Here is a 17,168-nt window from a genome sequence, read left to right on the forward strand (position 1 = left end):
AGGCTACATTACTTACAACTATAGATTGGTGGATGGGTATAATTAGGCCCATCAGTCTGTTTTGGCCACACCTTCCTGCACTTTTCCTGACATCATATATGTTGAATTAGCCTTCCAGACTGAATGCTTGCCATATGAGCCCCAACCCCACTGAGACATTAAATTTGAAAGTAAGAAAACCAAGTTTATTATAGGTAATACATGTTCCTAGTTCTCCATTAATGAAGTTGGAGATGCAAACAGCTATGCTTGATCTTTGATCTCTGCAGGAGAGAGAGATAAAATGAAGATGTATTCTGTCCAGAGATGAGAGTGAGAAGAAGGGGAAAGTAGGAAGTTAGGTCAGAATATCAGTCTAACACGTTAGGTCAGAAAGACAGTACAGGCAGATTTGACATTCCTCTATGTTTGCTCCCTGTCCCCCACCCCACCCACACCATCAGCCTTAATACAAGCTGAGTTGCATCCCAACACTTCCAACATTATATGGCATCAGGAGGGAAGTAGATAAATATGCATCTCCCTGATAAAAGTCTGGTTTGTAGGCACAGTAGGATAGTAGCTTTGCCAACTAAAAGGTATACCTACATCAGAGGTCCTTGGTACACTCACTGAAAACTGTGTTGGTGTAGATACGCAATTGGTGGTGTTTCTGCCAGAGTGAGGCTTGATCCAAGATGTGTTGGGGTGTTTCTAGGTGACCTTAAATCTGTTGGTTCCCTGGATCCCCAGATCTGGCCCCTTAACCATGCTATCCTGAAACTAGTACAGTGGAACCTTGGTTTTCCATCGTCTTGGAAGTCGAACGTTTTGGCTTTCGAACACCGAAAACCCGGAAGTAACTGCTCCGGTTTTCGAATGATTTTCGGAAGCCAAATGTGCCACGTGGCTTCCGTTTTCAGTTTCCCTATTGTATTGAGGCTTCCATGTTGAGTTTTTGGTTTTCGAATGTTTTGGAAGTTGAACGGTCTTCCAGAACAGAATACGTTCATAAACCAAGGTTCTACTGTATAGTTGTTTTTTGTTAACCACTGGCAAATAAAAATGCCTTCCAAAGCATTTAGTAAGAAACTCCAGTCAGACCTGTAAATGGTGCACTGTTCACTTAGTTTCCCCCTCAAAAAACCAACCCTTATGCTGCCTCTTGTTGAAGACAGAAACTCCTGACATCTCAGGTGCTTGCAGTATGGTAGTGAGAGGCTACAAAATCTTTGTGTTCTTTTTTTGCAGATTTAGGGTGGGAGGGTCCCATTCAAAACTAAAAAAAACCCATGCCTGTGGCTTAATAGTTGGCTCTCACCATCTTTTAGCTGAGGATCCGGAATAGCATAGTTTTGATAGTGCTATGGGAATTGTTTGCTAAAATTTCATAGTGTAAAAGTCTAAATAGCCTTTTTTCACAGCAGTGGAGAAAACTGTTGACAATGTAACATCCCTATTAAAATGTGTGTTGAATAGGGCTCCATTTTCCTTTTCCTTTTTTCTTAAAGGAAGTATAGAAATATTTTGCTTTCCACAGAGTGATTCGGTGACAGCTTTCTTTTCTCTGTCATCTTCCTCAGGGGATGAAAACTGGCTAGATCTTTCATTTTTGCATGAAAATAACTTTATCTTTTAAACATTGAATTCAAAAGTCCTTTTGTCTGGTTTTTGTGAATACCAGCTTTAATGGATGATTATGTAGAATGTGTCTGCTAGGCACAAAATTGCTCAAAGTGAAAATAATCTGGGATTTTGTCTCTTAAATGCTCCCTCAGCATCCTGAGAACTTTAAAACAGCCATATTTGATCAGACAAAGGATCTTCCTGCTCAAATATCACTTTTTCAACAGTGGCCAACCAGATGATTTAAAGAAGCCCACATGTAAGACAAGGAGACAATAGCCATTCCATGTTTGTTCACCAAAACACTGTAATCAGTGGCATACTATCTCTGATCCTGGATGTTTGATTTAGCTCCTAGGCTGTGAGAGAACTGGCCTCCCATGAATTTGTCTAATATGACTTCAGCTAAAGGGAAGATCTAATATTTGGCCTCCCCAAAGGGAGTCAAGTGAAGTTTGGAGTAAATTTGGGAGTCTGGATTTTATCAAAGGAATGAGGGAACTTGGGAGGGTTAGGTTGGGTTTGAATGGGCTTCTGGTCTTTCCAAAAGTGGAGTGTGACAAATGAGGTTTGTATAGGCATTTGGTTTCCTCCAAAGGAATATGGTTACTCTTGGTCAAAGGGAGGACTGGCAGTCAGGAGTCAAATGGGTACCTAAGTAACAGGTACCCAAAGTAACAGGGTTCAATTTACTTTGTGCAGATAACCTGTGAAGCTAACAGTCTTTCAAACATCCTTCTGTAAAGATCAAATTATAACTCAGGCCTGGGCACTAATGATTACATATATCATGAATAACCCCTATCAGAATTTTATGAATTTTATGAATTTTATGTTAAGTAGCATTCCCTTTTCTGAGCTTATTATGATAATTCTTATCATCCAAGAAAAAGTGTGAGGCAAATCAAAGTGAGTTTTCAGGGGTTAAGCGGGAGGAACAAATGATGTGCACAGTGGGAGAAAGATGGCAAAAAAAGAAAGCTGAGAAGGAATCACCTGGAAGGAAAACGGATGGGATGGTTTTAGTATTTATGACATGAAATCCATCCTTGGATAACATGGTCCATGAAAGCTTTTGCCACATTAGGATACCAAAATACCCTGTATTTGTTTTTGGTGCTACAAACTAACATGGCTACCCCTTCTGGAAATGATTGTATACTTGTTATTCATACCTTCTTCAGGGTTTACTTTTTAGCTGCTGCAAAATACAAAAACAAAAAAACAAAGGGGTCATTTTCAGGTTTTTCATCACATTGTGTTAGCAGTGGGTGGTATATAACATAGGTTATTGGAATAAAAAGACTTAAATCCATAGATTTCAATGGGTCACCCAGTGTGTCTAGATTTGTGCTTATTAGAAGAAACAGTGGAAAATGGCTAACTTTGGGCAGTCAGGCTCATTTTTATAATAGGAACCTAGGAAGCTATCTAGTACTGAGTTAGACCTACTGGTCCATCTAACTCAGTGTTCTCTGCACTGACTGCTGGCAGCTCTCCAGGGCTTCAGAGAGGAAGTCTCCCCCAGCCCAACCTGGAGTTGCTAGGGATTGAATTTAGAACATTCTTCATGCAACGCTGATGCCAGACTACTGAGCTACAGCCTTTGCCTATGCTTTATTGCAATTTAGGAATACTTTTTTTTGGAAAACCTAACTTTGAATTTTCATAATCTATTTCGTAAGAGAATAGGTTGACTAAGCATGTTATAGAAAGGATAGTGAGCTGACTGTTTCTTAATACTGACAGAAAAGCATCAACATTTTTTTGTTCCTCTAGCTGTCAGATTATCTGTTCAGCTTGTAGAAAGAGGAGATTATCTTTTTTAAAAAATGGTGCGCAATCAGAAATAGTAAACGTTTGCTAAGCCCTGCTGTCTTTCCATTTATGCAACATTAGCTAATTTTGTCACTTCCTTCTAGGACAAAAGGGGTACTAAACAATCTCAGAAGTTTATTGTTAATTCACATCCAGTGTGTGTAGTGGGATTTTTGAGAAGTGTGCTTCAGAACACCCATTTAGGCTTCATATTTGACATTTCCTGTGCTGGAAGTTCAATAAGGAGGGTGCCTGTCTGAACTCCGCTGACCTTATTTCCTGGAATTACTGGAATAAAAATTATCAAAGGGAAGAGAGAAAGTTCTTTTGAAATTATAATCAGCAGAGTACAGGGTTTGGGTTTTGGGGTTGTTGGTTTTTGTTTTTGTTTTGCTGTGCTCACCTTTTTGAGGTGCCCAAGGGCTGTTTGCGAGTGTTATTTCTTTCATTCTCCAAATCATCTCACCAGCGGCCTGCATTTTTCAGTCTTCCTGAGTGCTTGCACTTCCTGGAGAAGACAACATGAGGCTGTTCCCTTCACTGGCCCAGCTTTGTACCCCCCTTGAGTTTTTGCCTTGGTGAATTGTGTCATTGAGGTTGATAATGCCCTTTGCTTACCTGAATGGAGGATGGAGAGGGATGTGTGACAGTGTGTATAGAAACTAGCCTGCTGTACAAAAGGCAGAAGTTACATTTGTTGTGCTCTGGCCCTGCCTGCCACTCACCTGTGGCCCCCCAGAATGTTGCCAAGAAGGGAATTCAACCCCTGGGCTCAAAAGGGTTTACCACTCCTGGTCTGTGACTTTCAAATATCATAAGCACGGCTAGCCATTCTGTGGTACTGGGATATGTGGCAGCCATGTACATACAGGAGTTGACCCTGCCATAGAGTCCAGCTTACACTCTTCCTTGCCTCTCCTGTGTTTTGCATTTCTTTACTCTTCAGTTCAGTAGACTAGAGACAAAACCAAATCAAAGGAAATTAAATGTGCATCATTCCATGAACTACTAACTGTCATACTTTGGATGGCTACGATTTGCTGAGCACTTACTAAAATGATTGGACACCATTTTCAAATGTGCTGACGATTTAATATCAAGTGAGAGTCAGAATTTTCAGTTTGTTGCTTTGCAAGTAGATTTGGGTTGGAATCCAAACAAACAGAAAATTGTGAAGATTAGTTTTTTCAAAATGGATACCTGAAAATATCTTAGAATGTAGTAGGAAGCATATCCTAGTACAATAAAAGCCCCACTTTCTTTTTCTAGGTCCGCACCAGCATTCTGGCAGAACAGAAAGAGCCAAGGACAGATACTGGGGTAAGTATTAATTTCATTGATGAATATACATCATACAACTTAGTATACATTTTGCAAAGTTCTTATAGGTCTTTGCATTCAACATTATGCTCACCAGATGTTTATGACCTTCCTTTGTATATGCAAATTCTGCAAAATATCTCCTTGTCCATAAAACTGAAGACATAGCAGTTCTTTGTCTTGGGATTTGTACAAAAGGTATATACACTATCTGTATGAATTGTTGGTAAGTGGGTATAGTAAGGAAATGCTTTGGGGTTTTTTTTTTAAAAAAAATTGGTTGGTTTATAGACCACACTTTTGTAAAAGTGCAACAAGGCAGTAAAATACAATAACCCCTCTCCACAAAATTAAGATAAAATAAATAAAAATACCATTTAAAGAAATAATAGATACTTACTGGTAAAAAGAAATTGAAAGGCTGTCTGAATAATATAATTTTCAAGAGGCATCTGAAAGAAGAAAGAGATTATTCTTTTTAAAATATTAGCTGATGCTAAATTGCTACCTTATTAACCATAGTTTATTAGGGTGTTCACACTGGAACAATGCAATGCCTTAGGGCCTGTCTGCTCTTCCACTTGTCCCGTGCCTAGAAAGGGTCTGAGCAGTTTTCCCCTTGCCCCATCCCTTTCCCAGAGAAAACCCACGCTAGCTCTAAATCGGGATAAAGATCAATCTGTGGAAAACCAGATTGCCATTTGTTCCAACTGAGCAGTAAAGAGCAGTTTTCCTTGGGGGGAACTAGTGGGAAAAGAGTCTTCTTCTGACTCAGTGTCCTCCATCCCTTTTTCTAACTACAGTAATTTCATCTCTGATTAGCATGCCTTCTTAAATTTACTGAATCTCCTAAAAGCTGACATGGCCAACAGCCTGGAAACTTAGCTCCTCTTTCCACAAAGTTCTTTTGAAAAGGGCTTGAGTACCAATGGTAAATATCACATCGCTGCACATTCTTGGGTGGGGTGGGGGCGGTTCTGTCCATCAGAAGACATTAGTATGATTGCTTAGTGTCATGGACTAGCTGGATACAGCAGAGTGGTGGGAACCCCCAGGGGAAGAAGAGCCAGGGGATTGGTGGTGAGACGATAATGTGTGGTCAGAGGGAGAAGACTGGGAGGAGGAGTTATTGGAAACTAAAGAGGCAACAGGGTTTAGTGAGCAGGAAGAGGCTGGGGCAGAGAGCAGTCCAGACTCAGAGGAGGGGGGCCAGGAGACAGAGATGAGGCAGGCAGCTGAGAATCCAGGGAGTCTCCTTTTGCTGTGACCCATTCCTCTCCCCTCGGTCTCCCAGAACACAAAAAGGAATGAAGAGGGTACAGCAATGAGATACAAGACAATAAAGCCTTTGGAAAGGAACCGGGGAAGAAACCTTAGAGAGCAATGGGAATTTGGGGACCTTCAATCCTTGCAACTACCTCATTGGGGCAAGACCTACTGCTGCGACCACTAGTACTGAGCTGTTTTATTTCTTTGAATAGTTAACTTCACTGACATTAGGTGCTTCACTGTTTTATTGCTGACCTAAGCCTGACTCCAGCTCCTAACGCTTAGTTAATAATGGAGCAATGGCTCAAACAATCACATAGGAAAACCTTGTACAGAAATGTACTCTATTTATCTTGCTAGTTTCTTTCCCCCACCCCACAACTGCCTGTGTTCAGTATTGTTTTTCTATTCCTGTGTGAGAGCAGTAAACAAAAACAACAAAAGCGTTTCCATATTCATATATTCTGGTTAGTTCAAAACCCATCAGTATTTGGGATGGTTGGATAGTGTTCTTGAAGCTACCAGCATGTGTTTGACCAAACTGCGGGAGGCAGTGGAAGACAGGAGTGCATGGCGTACTCTGGTCCATGGGGTCACGAAGAGTCAGACACGACTAAATGACTAAACGACAACAACATTGTGTGGGTGTAGGGGAGCTTGAGAAGTATCCCTATGTCCAGGGAGACTAGAGGGGCCAGAAAGACTATAATACACTCCTTAAGAACCACTCTAGAGGCAGATTCTACTTAGAAATAGATTAGTACTGTATAATAGACGTGGTAGAAGCTTACGAACCTCTGGGGCATGAGGCAGAGAAGTAAGTTCTGTAGGCCAATGCAAGACCCTATAAAAAAGAAGGTTTTGTAATCCTTATATGAGCAAGTTGTGGTATGACACGTTTGAATTCTCCATATAGTCAAAGATATCAAAAATGTTATGATGGAAGCGAGATTTTAAACCATACATTTGTGGAGTGGGAACTGAAGAGGACTATTGCTATACCAAGCATCTTGCAACCAACACCAAAAAAAAGCCAGAGATCTTTGGCAAGTTATCTATTAAAATTGACTCTTAAAGAAAATGAAAAATGTGAAGAGGAAGAAGAGATGAAGATGCATTAGTTTTTGTTTTTTGCACTGAACAGTTTGCATTGCACAAAGATGCAAATGGCTGCCACTGGTTCAGAGGCACAGAAAAATGTAGGTCAATATAACTCTTATCAGTATAGTTGGATGGATACATTTCCCTGCATCTGTACTAGAATTAAATTGGCCTTCCTGGAATGGAAATACAGAAATGAATGCCTCAAACAATGTGATGAACTGGAGAAATGTAACATTGCTATTAATATCATGTTCTAAGTGCTACATAAAAATATCTCTGGAAAACAAATATGCTTATATTTGGCAAATAAGGATGATAGTGCCTCAGGGTTTGAGAAATTATTGTAGCAAGAAGAACAGCCTTAAGATTCTGCAGATTTAACATTACTTGTGATATAAAAACCCCATGAATAGGAAAATATAAGCCCTGTGATGAAAACAAAACACCCTTTTTTATAGCTGTACATGTTCAGCATCCTATTTGTCAGGCTGTCATTCTGTTTGCTTTTTTATGAAAAAGAGGTTCTTACCTCAGCTTTACAAATTATTGATAATAGTGTGACTGATCTATGAAGGCATTCCCCCAGATAATAGATCAAGAGAATAGTTTCCTATTTAATATTTCTCCCTTGCTACCAAGGAAAGATTTGCTGGTGTGAGGTTAAAAGATAAACCATTACAGCTTGAGAAATTAAATGAAGGTGCTTTCCTTCTTCCTCTATCCCACCTCATCCCACCTCTCTTCTTTTATTCCCTTTGGTTTCTAGAGAAGCTTCCTGGGTTGTACTACATTTAAAGTAGGTGATTTGGTGAAATCAAAGGAGCAGCCACTGACACTCAGCCTGAGGTAGGTCTCTTGCTGTCAATAGCAAATCATGTCAGATTAACAACCTGTGACATTTAATGACTGTTGCTTGGCTGTGTTTTAAAACTAAAGGTATATATAATTGTCAATTTAATTTTATACTACTTGTTCCACAAGTAAATCTGTGCTCAAAGCGTTTCACATAAAAATCAAAGTCTAAATACAGTATAGTAATGCAGTAACAATACACAACACTATAAATTTAATAACCAACAATTAATGGTTTGTTTCATTTTGCTTATCAGATATCTGTCTCAAGTGCTCCTGTTATGTACTGAGTCGAATAGGATCCAAACTGCAGCAGTCTGATTGGTCCTAGAACAATAGGATTCAGAATGCAGCAGTCTGATTGGTCCTAGAACAATGCAGCAGTATGATTGGTTGGCAGGAACCACCCAATCATGCTCCAGATTGAAGTGAATCCACAACCTGATTGGTTTACAGTACAATTCCGGAATTAGCCAATCATGTGCAGCCCATTGTGTAAATAATGTATATAAGGCAGATACTTTGAGGGGACTTTCATTCATTCCTCCTCACCACTATGAGCTGAATAAAGAGCATGAAATCACTTTGCGACTCCGAGTATATTTCACTGGCGACGAGGATGGGATCCCGCTGAGCTGACTGCCACACACAGCACCGCAGCACCGCCACCTGCCGCACCGCTGCCTCGCACCGTGTATCCAGGCTTCAGCTCCGGGACACAAGGAACTCAGAATGGCAACTGACAGCAACTTCTCGCCGTTCAACCCAGCATCTGGAGACTGGGAAGCGTACGCCTCCCGTTTCACCTTCCTCCTAGAAGCCAAAGGGGTCACCGATGATGAAGACGCCAAGAAGAGGGCAATATTCTTCAGCGTCTGCGGAGAGGAGACATTTGAAATCGCCCGGGCTCTCCTTGCGCCTGAAGACGTTGCTACTGTTCCATACAAAACAATAATGGAACAGCTGAAGGGGCACTTTTCGCCACAGCCCTCAGTGGTGGCTCGTCGAAATGCCTTCTACGCAAAGCGGCAAGCCCCTGGGGAAACCATAACTGGGTTTGTGACCTCTCTCCGCCAAGCCGCCCGGTTCTGCAACTTCTCAGAGCTGGAGAACATGCTTCGTGACCGCCTCGTCGGTGGCCTGAGGGATGAGAAGCTGCAACGACGCCTCTACGCTAAGAAGAACCTAACGTTCCAGGTCGCTCTGGAGGAGGCCCTGGCAACGGAAGCTGCCGAGAGGTCGACACAAGAGGCACGGCCGAGCCAGCCGTCCCAACCGAGGGTCCACCATGAAGACCTCACCGACGACTCAGGATCTGACAGGGAGGAGGTGCACCGAGTACAGCAGCGCACTCAAGCAGCCCACATACCACAGCTGCCTCGACGAGAAGGAGGGAACTGCGCAAGCTGTGGAGAAAGTCATGAGAGGAGGACCTGCCGTTTCCGCAATGCAGAGTGCAGACAGTGCAGAAAATCGGGACACATCGCCCGGGTGTGTCGGGCTCGGCCCACCCGACACCAGGCATCAGACGACCAATCCAAGAACCCCAGGTCCCGGAGCCCAACGCACCAAGGCAACTCGACAGAGCTCACGGACTTCCAGGTATACCAGTTGCCCCACCCCAACATAGAGAAAATTTATATAGAGGTACAGATAGAGGGGGCCCCATGCTGCATGGAGCTTGACACGGGTTCAACTCTATCCATAATCTCGGCAAGGACCTTAAGGAAACTGTGTCCTACTGGGGGTCCCAAACTCAGGCCGGCCCCATTCACCCTCCGGGACTTCCAGAAACGTAAGGTCCCCACAATGGGGGTGGGGACCTTCAGGGTGCAATACCGAGGGCGGACGCGGCAACTGGACTTGCTTGTGGTCAAGGGCCCCTACATTAGCTTACTGGGATTGGCATGGTTTGGACCACTGGGGCTAGCTGTCACCGGGGTGAACCACACTAGCTTACAAGTGGACGTGGACGCCATATGCAAGGAATTTCCGGGGGTTTTCGATGGGAAATTGGGACAGTATACGGGCCCCCCCATTGCTCTACAGCTTGACCCCGCAGTACGACCAGTCAGGCTCAAGGCCCGCCGGGTCCCGTTCGCTCTGAAACCCCGTATAGACGAGGAATTGGACCGGCTCGTGGAGCAAGGAGTGCTGGAACCGGTACCTAATGCCCCCTGGGAAACCCCAATCGTCACACCTGTCAAGCCTAATGGCTCAGTCCGCATCTGCGCAGACTACAAATGTACCATAAACAAGGCCCTCACGGCCCATGCATACCCAGTGCCAGTGGTCAGCCATGTCCTTGCCACCCTGGCTGGGTCGAAAATTTTTGGCAAGCTGGACTTGGCCCAAGCATATCAACAGCTGCCAGTAGATGAGGCAACAGCAGAGGCACAGACGATTGTGACGCACAGAGGAGCATTCAGGGTAAAGCGGCTACAATTCGGTGTCAGCGTGGCACCAGGCATATTCCAGAATCTAATGGACTCTCTCCTTAAAGGGATTCCTGGCGTCACCCCCTTCTTCGATGATGTGTTGATTGCCGGGCCCACACCAGAGGAGTTTGAGGACCGCCTCCGCACCGTTCTGCACCGTTTCCAGACAGCGGGTCTCAAGGTAAAGCGGGAAAAATGTCTACTAGGAGTGCCCCAGGTGGACTTTCTGGGATTCATGGTGGACGCAGAAGGGGTCCACCCGACTGGGGACAAGGTACGGGCCATTTGTGATGCCCCAGCGCCCAGGAACAAGACTGAACTTCAGGCCTTCTTGGGACTATTGAACTTTTACCATTCCTTCCTTCCCCACAAGGCGGCGGTAGCGGAGCCCCTACACAGACTCCTGGACAAGCGGGCCCCTTGGGTGTGGGGCCATCGCCAGGAGGCCGCATTCCAGGCAGTCAAGGACTTGCTTGTCTCAAACTCGGTCTTGGCACACTTCGACGAGAGGCTGCCGGTGGTGCTAGCATGCGACGCCTCACCCTATGGCATTGGCGCTGTCCTGGGACACCAACTCCCAGATGGAAGAGAGGTACCGGTGGCATACTTTTCCCAGACACTCAACGCAACCGAGCGGAACTACTCACAAATCGACAAGGAGGGCCTGGCAATCGTGAAGGGAGTAAAAAAATTCCATGATTTCTTGTATGGGCGGCCCTTCACCGTGGTGACTGACCACAAACCGTTGCTTGGCTTGTTTGCCCCCGAAAAGCAGACCCCCCAAGTGCTGTCTCCTCGTGTCCTCAGGTGGTCAATTTTCCTTGCCAGCTACCAGTATGCACTGATTCACCGCCCTGGGAAGGCGATGGGCCATGCGGACGCCCTCAGCAGGCTACCACTACCAGAAACAGGCCCCGACCCGGCACCTGCACAAGAGGTTATGAGCCTGGAGCTGCTTCCCGACCGCCCCATTCAGGCACAAGAAGTTGCACACCATTCCAAGAAAGATAGGGTCATCTCCCGGGTCCTGGACTGGGTGTGGAGGGGATGGCCCAGCAGCAGCCCCGGGCCAGAATTCGCCAGCTACACAACCCGCAAACATGAACTGTCGGCCCACAAGGGGTGCCTGTTATGGGGAAGCAGGGTCGTTGTTCCCCAGCCCCTCCGCAAAAGGGTCCTCACAGCCCTACACGAGACACACCCAGGGGTAGTAAGAATGAAGGCCCTTGCCAGGAGTTATGTGTGGTGGCCGGGGATCGACGGAGAGATAGAGGCCTGGGTCAAACACTGCCAGGCCTGCCAAGAATCCCGCCCAGATCCCCCAAGGGCCCCAGTCCAGTCCTGGGAGTCTGCCCGAGCACCATGGTCACGCCTGCATGTGGACTTCGCTGGCCCCTTTCAGGGGAAAACATTCTTCATAGTGGTGGACTCCTACACCAAATGGCTGGAAGTCGCACTGGTACCATCCACTTCTACATCCGCAGCCATCCGGGTACTACGCAGGCTGTTTGCAACGCACGGGCTCCCTGACACTCTCGTCTCAGACAACGGGACTGCATTTACGTCAGGAGAATTCCAAACCTTCACAGCGCAGAACGCCATCCGCCACATCCGTTCGGCGCCATTCCACCCTGCCACCAATGGCCAAGCAGAACGCATGGTGCGGACCACCAAGGACACCCTTCGCCGCATGACGCAAGGGGATTGGGAGTACCGCCTTGCCACATTCCTTCTAGCACAGCACAGCACCCCCAGCTCAACGACTGGCCGGAGCCCCGCTGAACTACTAATGGGTCGGCGCCTTGCAATCAGATTGGACCGCCTTCACCCCGATAGAGCTCAGGATGAGGTAGGGGTGGGGGAAGGCAGGAACCCCCGGACCTTCGAGGCCCAGGACCCAGTGTACGCAAAGAATTTTGGGGCAGGCCCTGCATGGGTACCCGCCACAGTCACCAGGGTCACTGGCCCCGTGTCGTACGAGGTGCTAACGGATGGGGGGCAATGCTGGCGCCGCCACTGTGACCAGATACGGCGACGATTCCCGGGAGAAAACCAGGAGGAGGAGGACAGGTCAGAGGAGTCCCAGGGGAACAGTGGGGCAGTGAGGCCCATAGAGCAGCAGGGGCCAGCAGGAGAGGCAGAACCAGTAAATACAGAGAGGTCCCGGGAGGCCGAAAGGACACCGGAACCAGAACCACGACTGAGCGAGCCGGTTGCGCCAGACCAAACAGCCCCATCACAGCCAGCATCCTTGGAACACGAGCCAGAACCAGAACCCCGGACCAGGGAACACCCCAGGCCGCAACGCACACGTAGGCCGCCAGCGTACCTTGAGGACTATGAATGCGACCTCCCGGGCAGGACTGGAACTTAGAGGGGAGGGGTGTTATGTACTGAGTCGAATAGGATCCAAACTGCAGCAGTCTGATTGGTCCTAGAACAATAGGATTCAGAATGCAGCAGTCTGATTGGTCCTAGAACAATGCAGCAGTATGATTGGTTGGCAGGAACCACCCAATCATGCTCCAGATTGAAGTGAATCCACAACCTGATTGGTTTACAGTACAATTCCGGAATTAGCCAATCATGTGCAGCCCATTGTGTAAATAATGTATATAAGGCAGATACTTTGAGGGGACTTTCATTCATTCCTCCTCACCACTATGAGCTGAATAAAGAGCATGAAATCACTTTGCGACTCCGAGTATATTTCAGCTCCCATTCTTAAAATGCACAAAGCTTAAGTCAACTACAGGATATTTAAGCATGTATTTTTGGCCTGTGAATGTGTTTCATTTTATTCTAGTTCTGCCTCTCCCTAACCCATAATGCTGCCAGTTTATTAAACATAGTTGAAAGTGAAATAGGGTTGTTGGCCTGCTTTCCCTTGCTTCCTTCTCTCCCCTCTTTGGGGTGAATTCCCTGCTCCTGTATCTGGCCTGCTTTAATCATGGTTGAGAATTTCATAGGGTTAACCATAGTTGGTGTAATTGAACGTGTACCTTTAAACCATGGGTCAGCAACATTTTCCAGCCATGGGCTGGTCCACCGTCCCTCAGACCATGTAGTGGGCTGGACTATATTTTGAAGGGAAAAAAATGAACGAATTCCTATGCCCCACAAATAACCCACAGATGCATTTTAAATAAAAGGACACATTCTATTCATGTAAAAACATGCTGATTCCCGGAACGTCCGCAGGCCATATTGAGAAGGCGATGGGGCCGCATCCGGCCCCTGGGCCTTAGGTTGCTTACCCCTGCTCTAAACCATGGTTAAAGGTAACAAGTAGAAAGTATGGAATATGCATTTGGCCACTGTGAGAACAGGATGTTGGAAGAGATGGGTCTTTGGCCTGATCTAGCAGGGCTGCTGTTACACTTCTGTATACATGCTTCCATCCCATGGAACTGTTGGTTTGTAAAGTTTGGGGGGGTTGGGGGTTGGTAATAAATAATAACTTGCTTAATTCCATCTGTTTATCCATACAGACCAGAATACATTTTTGGTTTAGGGACTGGAGTCTGAATTTGGGAAGCATGAATATTTGACTTCTGCAAAAAAATAACAAAGAAAAATAACAAATCAAATTTTGCAGGGATCTATAGTGAATTGAAGCTAAGTTGCAAACTCATCATTTTATTTTATTTTATTTTATTTTATTTTATTTTATTTTATTTTATTTTATTTTAGGAGAATGAAGTTGTAATGATGGAGGAAAAGCTACACAATTGTTAGGAACCAGAATAGTACCCCATCTGGACCAATTGCACCCAAGATTATAGTACATTAATTTAATACAGGCTTTAATATTATCTCTTCCCCTTTCCTCAAAGAATTGGACCCGATAACTGACTAATCAAGGAAGGAGCTGTGGAGGCCAGATGACTCACATCTTAGCTAATAGACATGTAAAAATTATCTATATTCTGGGCTCTGCTACAGCAGTGATGGCAATGAGTAATTTGTTCCTAACAGCTGCAATTATGTCTGCAAAGTGCCATCTTATGGAGTTCTTCTTGGTGATTAATGACTTGGTCAGTCAGCGCTATATCTACTGAGATGCCAATGAGTTTAGCATCTCCTTTGCAGGCAAAAGGATATGTATTTGACTGCTCTTGGGGGCTGCTTTTTAAATACACTCAGAATTTGAGAGGCTGGGGACACAGTCTTGCCCTGATTATTAGAACAAAACAAATTCCTTCCAGTAGCACCTTAAAGACCAACTAAGTCAGTTCTTGGTATGAGCTTTCGTGTGCATGCACACTTCTTCAGATACCTCGTGCATGCACACGAAAGCTCATACCAAGAACTGACTTAGTTGGTCTTTAAGGTGCTACTGGAAGGAATTTGTTTTGTTTTGACTATGGCAGACCAACACGGCTACCTATCTGTAACCTGATTATTAGATCAGTTTCAATTGGTCTTGCCCTCTCTGAGTGATGAAAGCAGTTGGAACCTCACTACTTACTAGCCAGGATAGATATATGCCCGGTGAGCTAATGGTATCCCACATGTGCCCCAAATTCACACTTACTTGATTTTCAATAATAACAATAAAAATGGATAGCTATATATATTGCTTCTACTGCTGTTCAGTTCCAGTTTAAATACTTGATGGGTTTTGTGTGCTGCTTAGGCCAACAGATTTTTTATTACCTCCAGTAGTACATGTTTAAGATATATACATCTTTATGGGCTATGGTTAAGTGGTATAGCACATGGTTTGCATGCAGCAGGTTCCAGGTTCAACCCCAGGCAATTCCAGATGGGGCTGGAAGACACTGTCAGTCAGTAAACACACAGTTAATTGGACCAGTGGTCCAACTCAGTATAAAGCAGCTTCTGCTTTATTTTTATTTTTGAGATACAACATGAAATTGAGAAGCTGTGGTTCAGAGATTCAAAGAATTCAGAGAGCATTAAATACAAATCATATTATGCATGCTTAATTGATGGCTAGGCTTTCAAAACACCTGCAGGTTTTTTTTAATGCATGTTTATTCCTTAGGAAATGCAATTAATATGGGGCTTTGCACTCTTTCTCTCCTCACAAATCAACTTTATTTATTCAGTTATATACAGCTAACATAGAATAGTTCTTTCTGGTAGTGACAAGCCAAAGTGAAGCAGATGGGTGTCATCTTGGCTCTATATACTTGGCAAAACATTAGAAAAGTGGAGATGAACTTTGGCAAAGTGTGTAATAGCATTTTATATTAGGGTGAACAAAAGGAATAGTAAAATCTGTTCAATGACATTTTATTTATCACTAGAACTATCTGGAAGCAGAAAATCTGCAAAGGGTTTCACAGTTTTAATTGGTGAATCTGCATGGAAATGGCGGTTTACAGAATGAATTAAGGATTTTGCAATAAAAATAAAAACCTGTTCTTTTCATCAAGGATTGCTGCTAAGAGCAATGTATATATTTTATTAGACTGCAGGATTTAGTTGTGTGTATTGTGTTATGAGGGAGGGTGATGCTTGTGAAAGCCTGAGTGTCATAACTCAGTATTAACATGCAAATATGCCATCAGCTTTTCTTTTTTCTCTGGGTTCCTGAGTGGAGTGAGTGGAATAATGATTGGCAACAGGGGTGTGTGATGGAATTCTGGGCAGAGTTAGAGTGAATGACAGGTAGTGTGTGCTGCTTGGAAAGCGAAAGTTCAAAAAGATAGCAGCCGAGGAGACAAGGAAAAGGATGAAATGAGATAAGAGAGAGAGTGAAAGCATATGTAAAAGAGTTAGCATGGCTGCTAAGAATACGTTAGTTATTGTAAGATAGGCTACTCTGAATACTCCATATAAAGTGATTCCTTGCTTCAGGAATCTTGTTCTCCAGGTTCTTGTTTGGGAAAAATGAAGTGAAATCTTAGGGCTGGCATGTAACCTGGAAGCAAGAAAGAGCTCTATTAGGTGGAAGGGGGAGTCAGTGGACTGAAATACAGTGGTACCTCGGGTTAAGTACTTAATTTGTTCCAGAGGTCCGTTCTTAACCTGAAACTGTTCATAACCTGAAGCACCACTTTATCTAATGGGGCCTCCCACTGCCACTGCACGATTTCTGTTCTCATCCTGAAGCAAAGTTCTTAACCCGACGTAATATTTCTGGGTTAGCAGAGTCTGTAACCTGAAGCGTATGTAACCTGAAGCGTATGTAACCCAAGGTACCACTGTAGTCTAAAGGAAATCAACAGATATGTGGCAGATTTCAGTGGAACTGAAGGAGGCAAAAGAGCAGCAAGCTAGTATGGAAGAGAGATTCCACAATGAATAATGATGATGATGATGATGATGATGATGATGTATTTATACCCAGCCACTCTGGGCAGCTTCCAACAAAAGATTAAAAATACATTAAAACATCAGTCACTAAAAACTTCCCTAAACAGGGCTTCCTTCAGATGTCTTCTAAAAGTCAGATAGTTGTTTATTTCTTTGACATCTGATGGGAGAAGGCCCTCTGCCTGGTTCCCTGTAACTTTGCTTCTCAAAGTGAGGGAACTGCCAGAAGGCCCTTGGCGCTGGATCTCAGTGTCAGGACTGAATGATGCGGGTGGAGACGCTCCTTCAGGTATACAGGACCGAGGCCGTTTAGGGCTTTAAAGGTCAGCACCAGCACTTTGAATTGTGCTCGGAAACGTACTGGGAGCCAATGTAGATCTAAATTATACAAGAGTATTGCCAGATCCGTGCAGAGCTTGTCTGAGGCTGGGGGTGGAAGTCCTGTTAGAATAAAATTACGAATAAAACAAACAA

The 17,168-nt window shown here is 44.6% G+C and overlaps 1 protein-coding gene across 7 annotated transcripts in view; it reads left to right on the forward strand.

Annotated features, from left to right (window-relative positions):
• The window catches only part of INPP4B (inositol polyphosphate-4-phosphatase type II B), a gene marked incomplete at its 5' end in the record, with an annotated part of 286,774 nt that overhangs the window by 160,439 nt on the left and 109,167 nt on the right, over window positions 1-17,168 (forward strand). For all 7 annotated transcript variants that reach the window (XR_014160193.1, XR_014160194.1, XM_081876074.1 and 4 more), the window contains 2 exons: window positions 4,693-4,743; window positions 7,883-7,962. Coding sequence is in view for 5 of the 7 variants with exons in the window: in XM_081876074.1 (XP_081732200.1) it covers window positions 4,693-4,743; window positions 7,883-7,962 (131 nt within the window). The remainder of the gene's footprint in view (window positions 1-4,692; window positions 4,744-7,882; window positions 7,963-17,168) is intronic.

The sequence above is a fragment of the Podarcis erhardii genome, assembly GCF_964252035.2.
Source record: "Podarcis erhardii genome assembly, chromosome: 9".
Taxonomy (NCBI): Eukaryota; Metazoa; Chordata; class Lepidosauria; order Squamata; family Lacertidae; genus Podarcis; species Podarcis erhardii.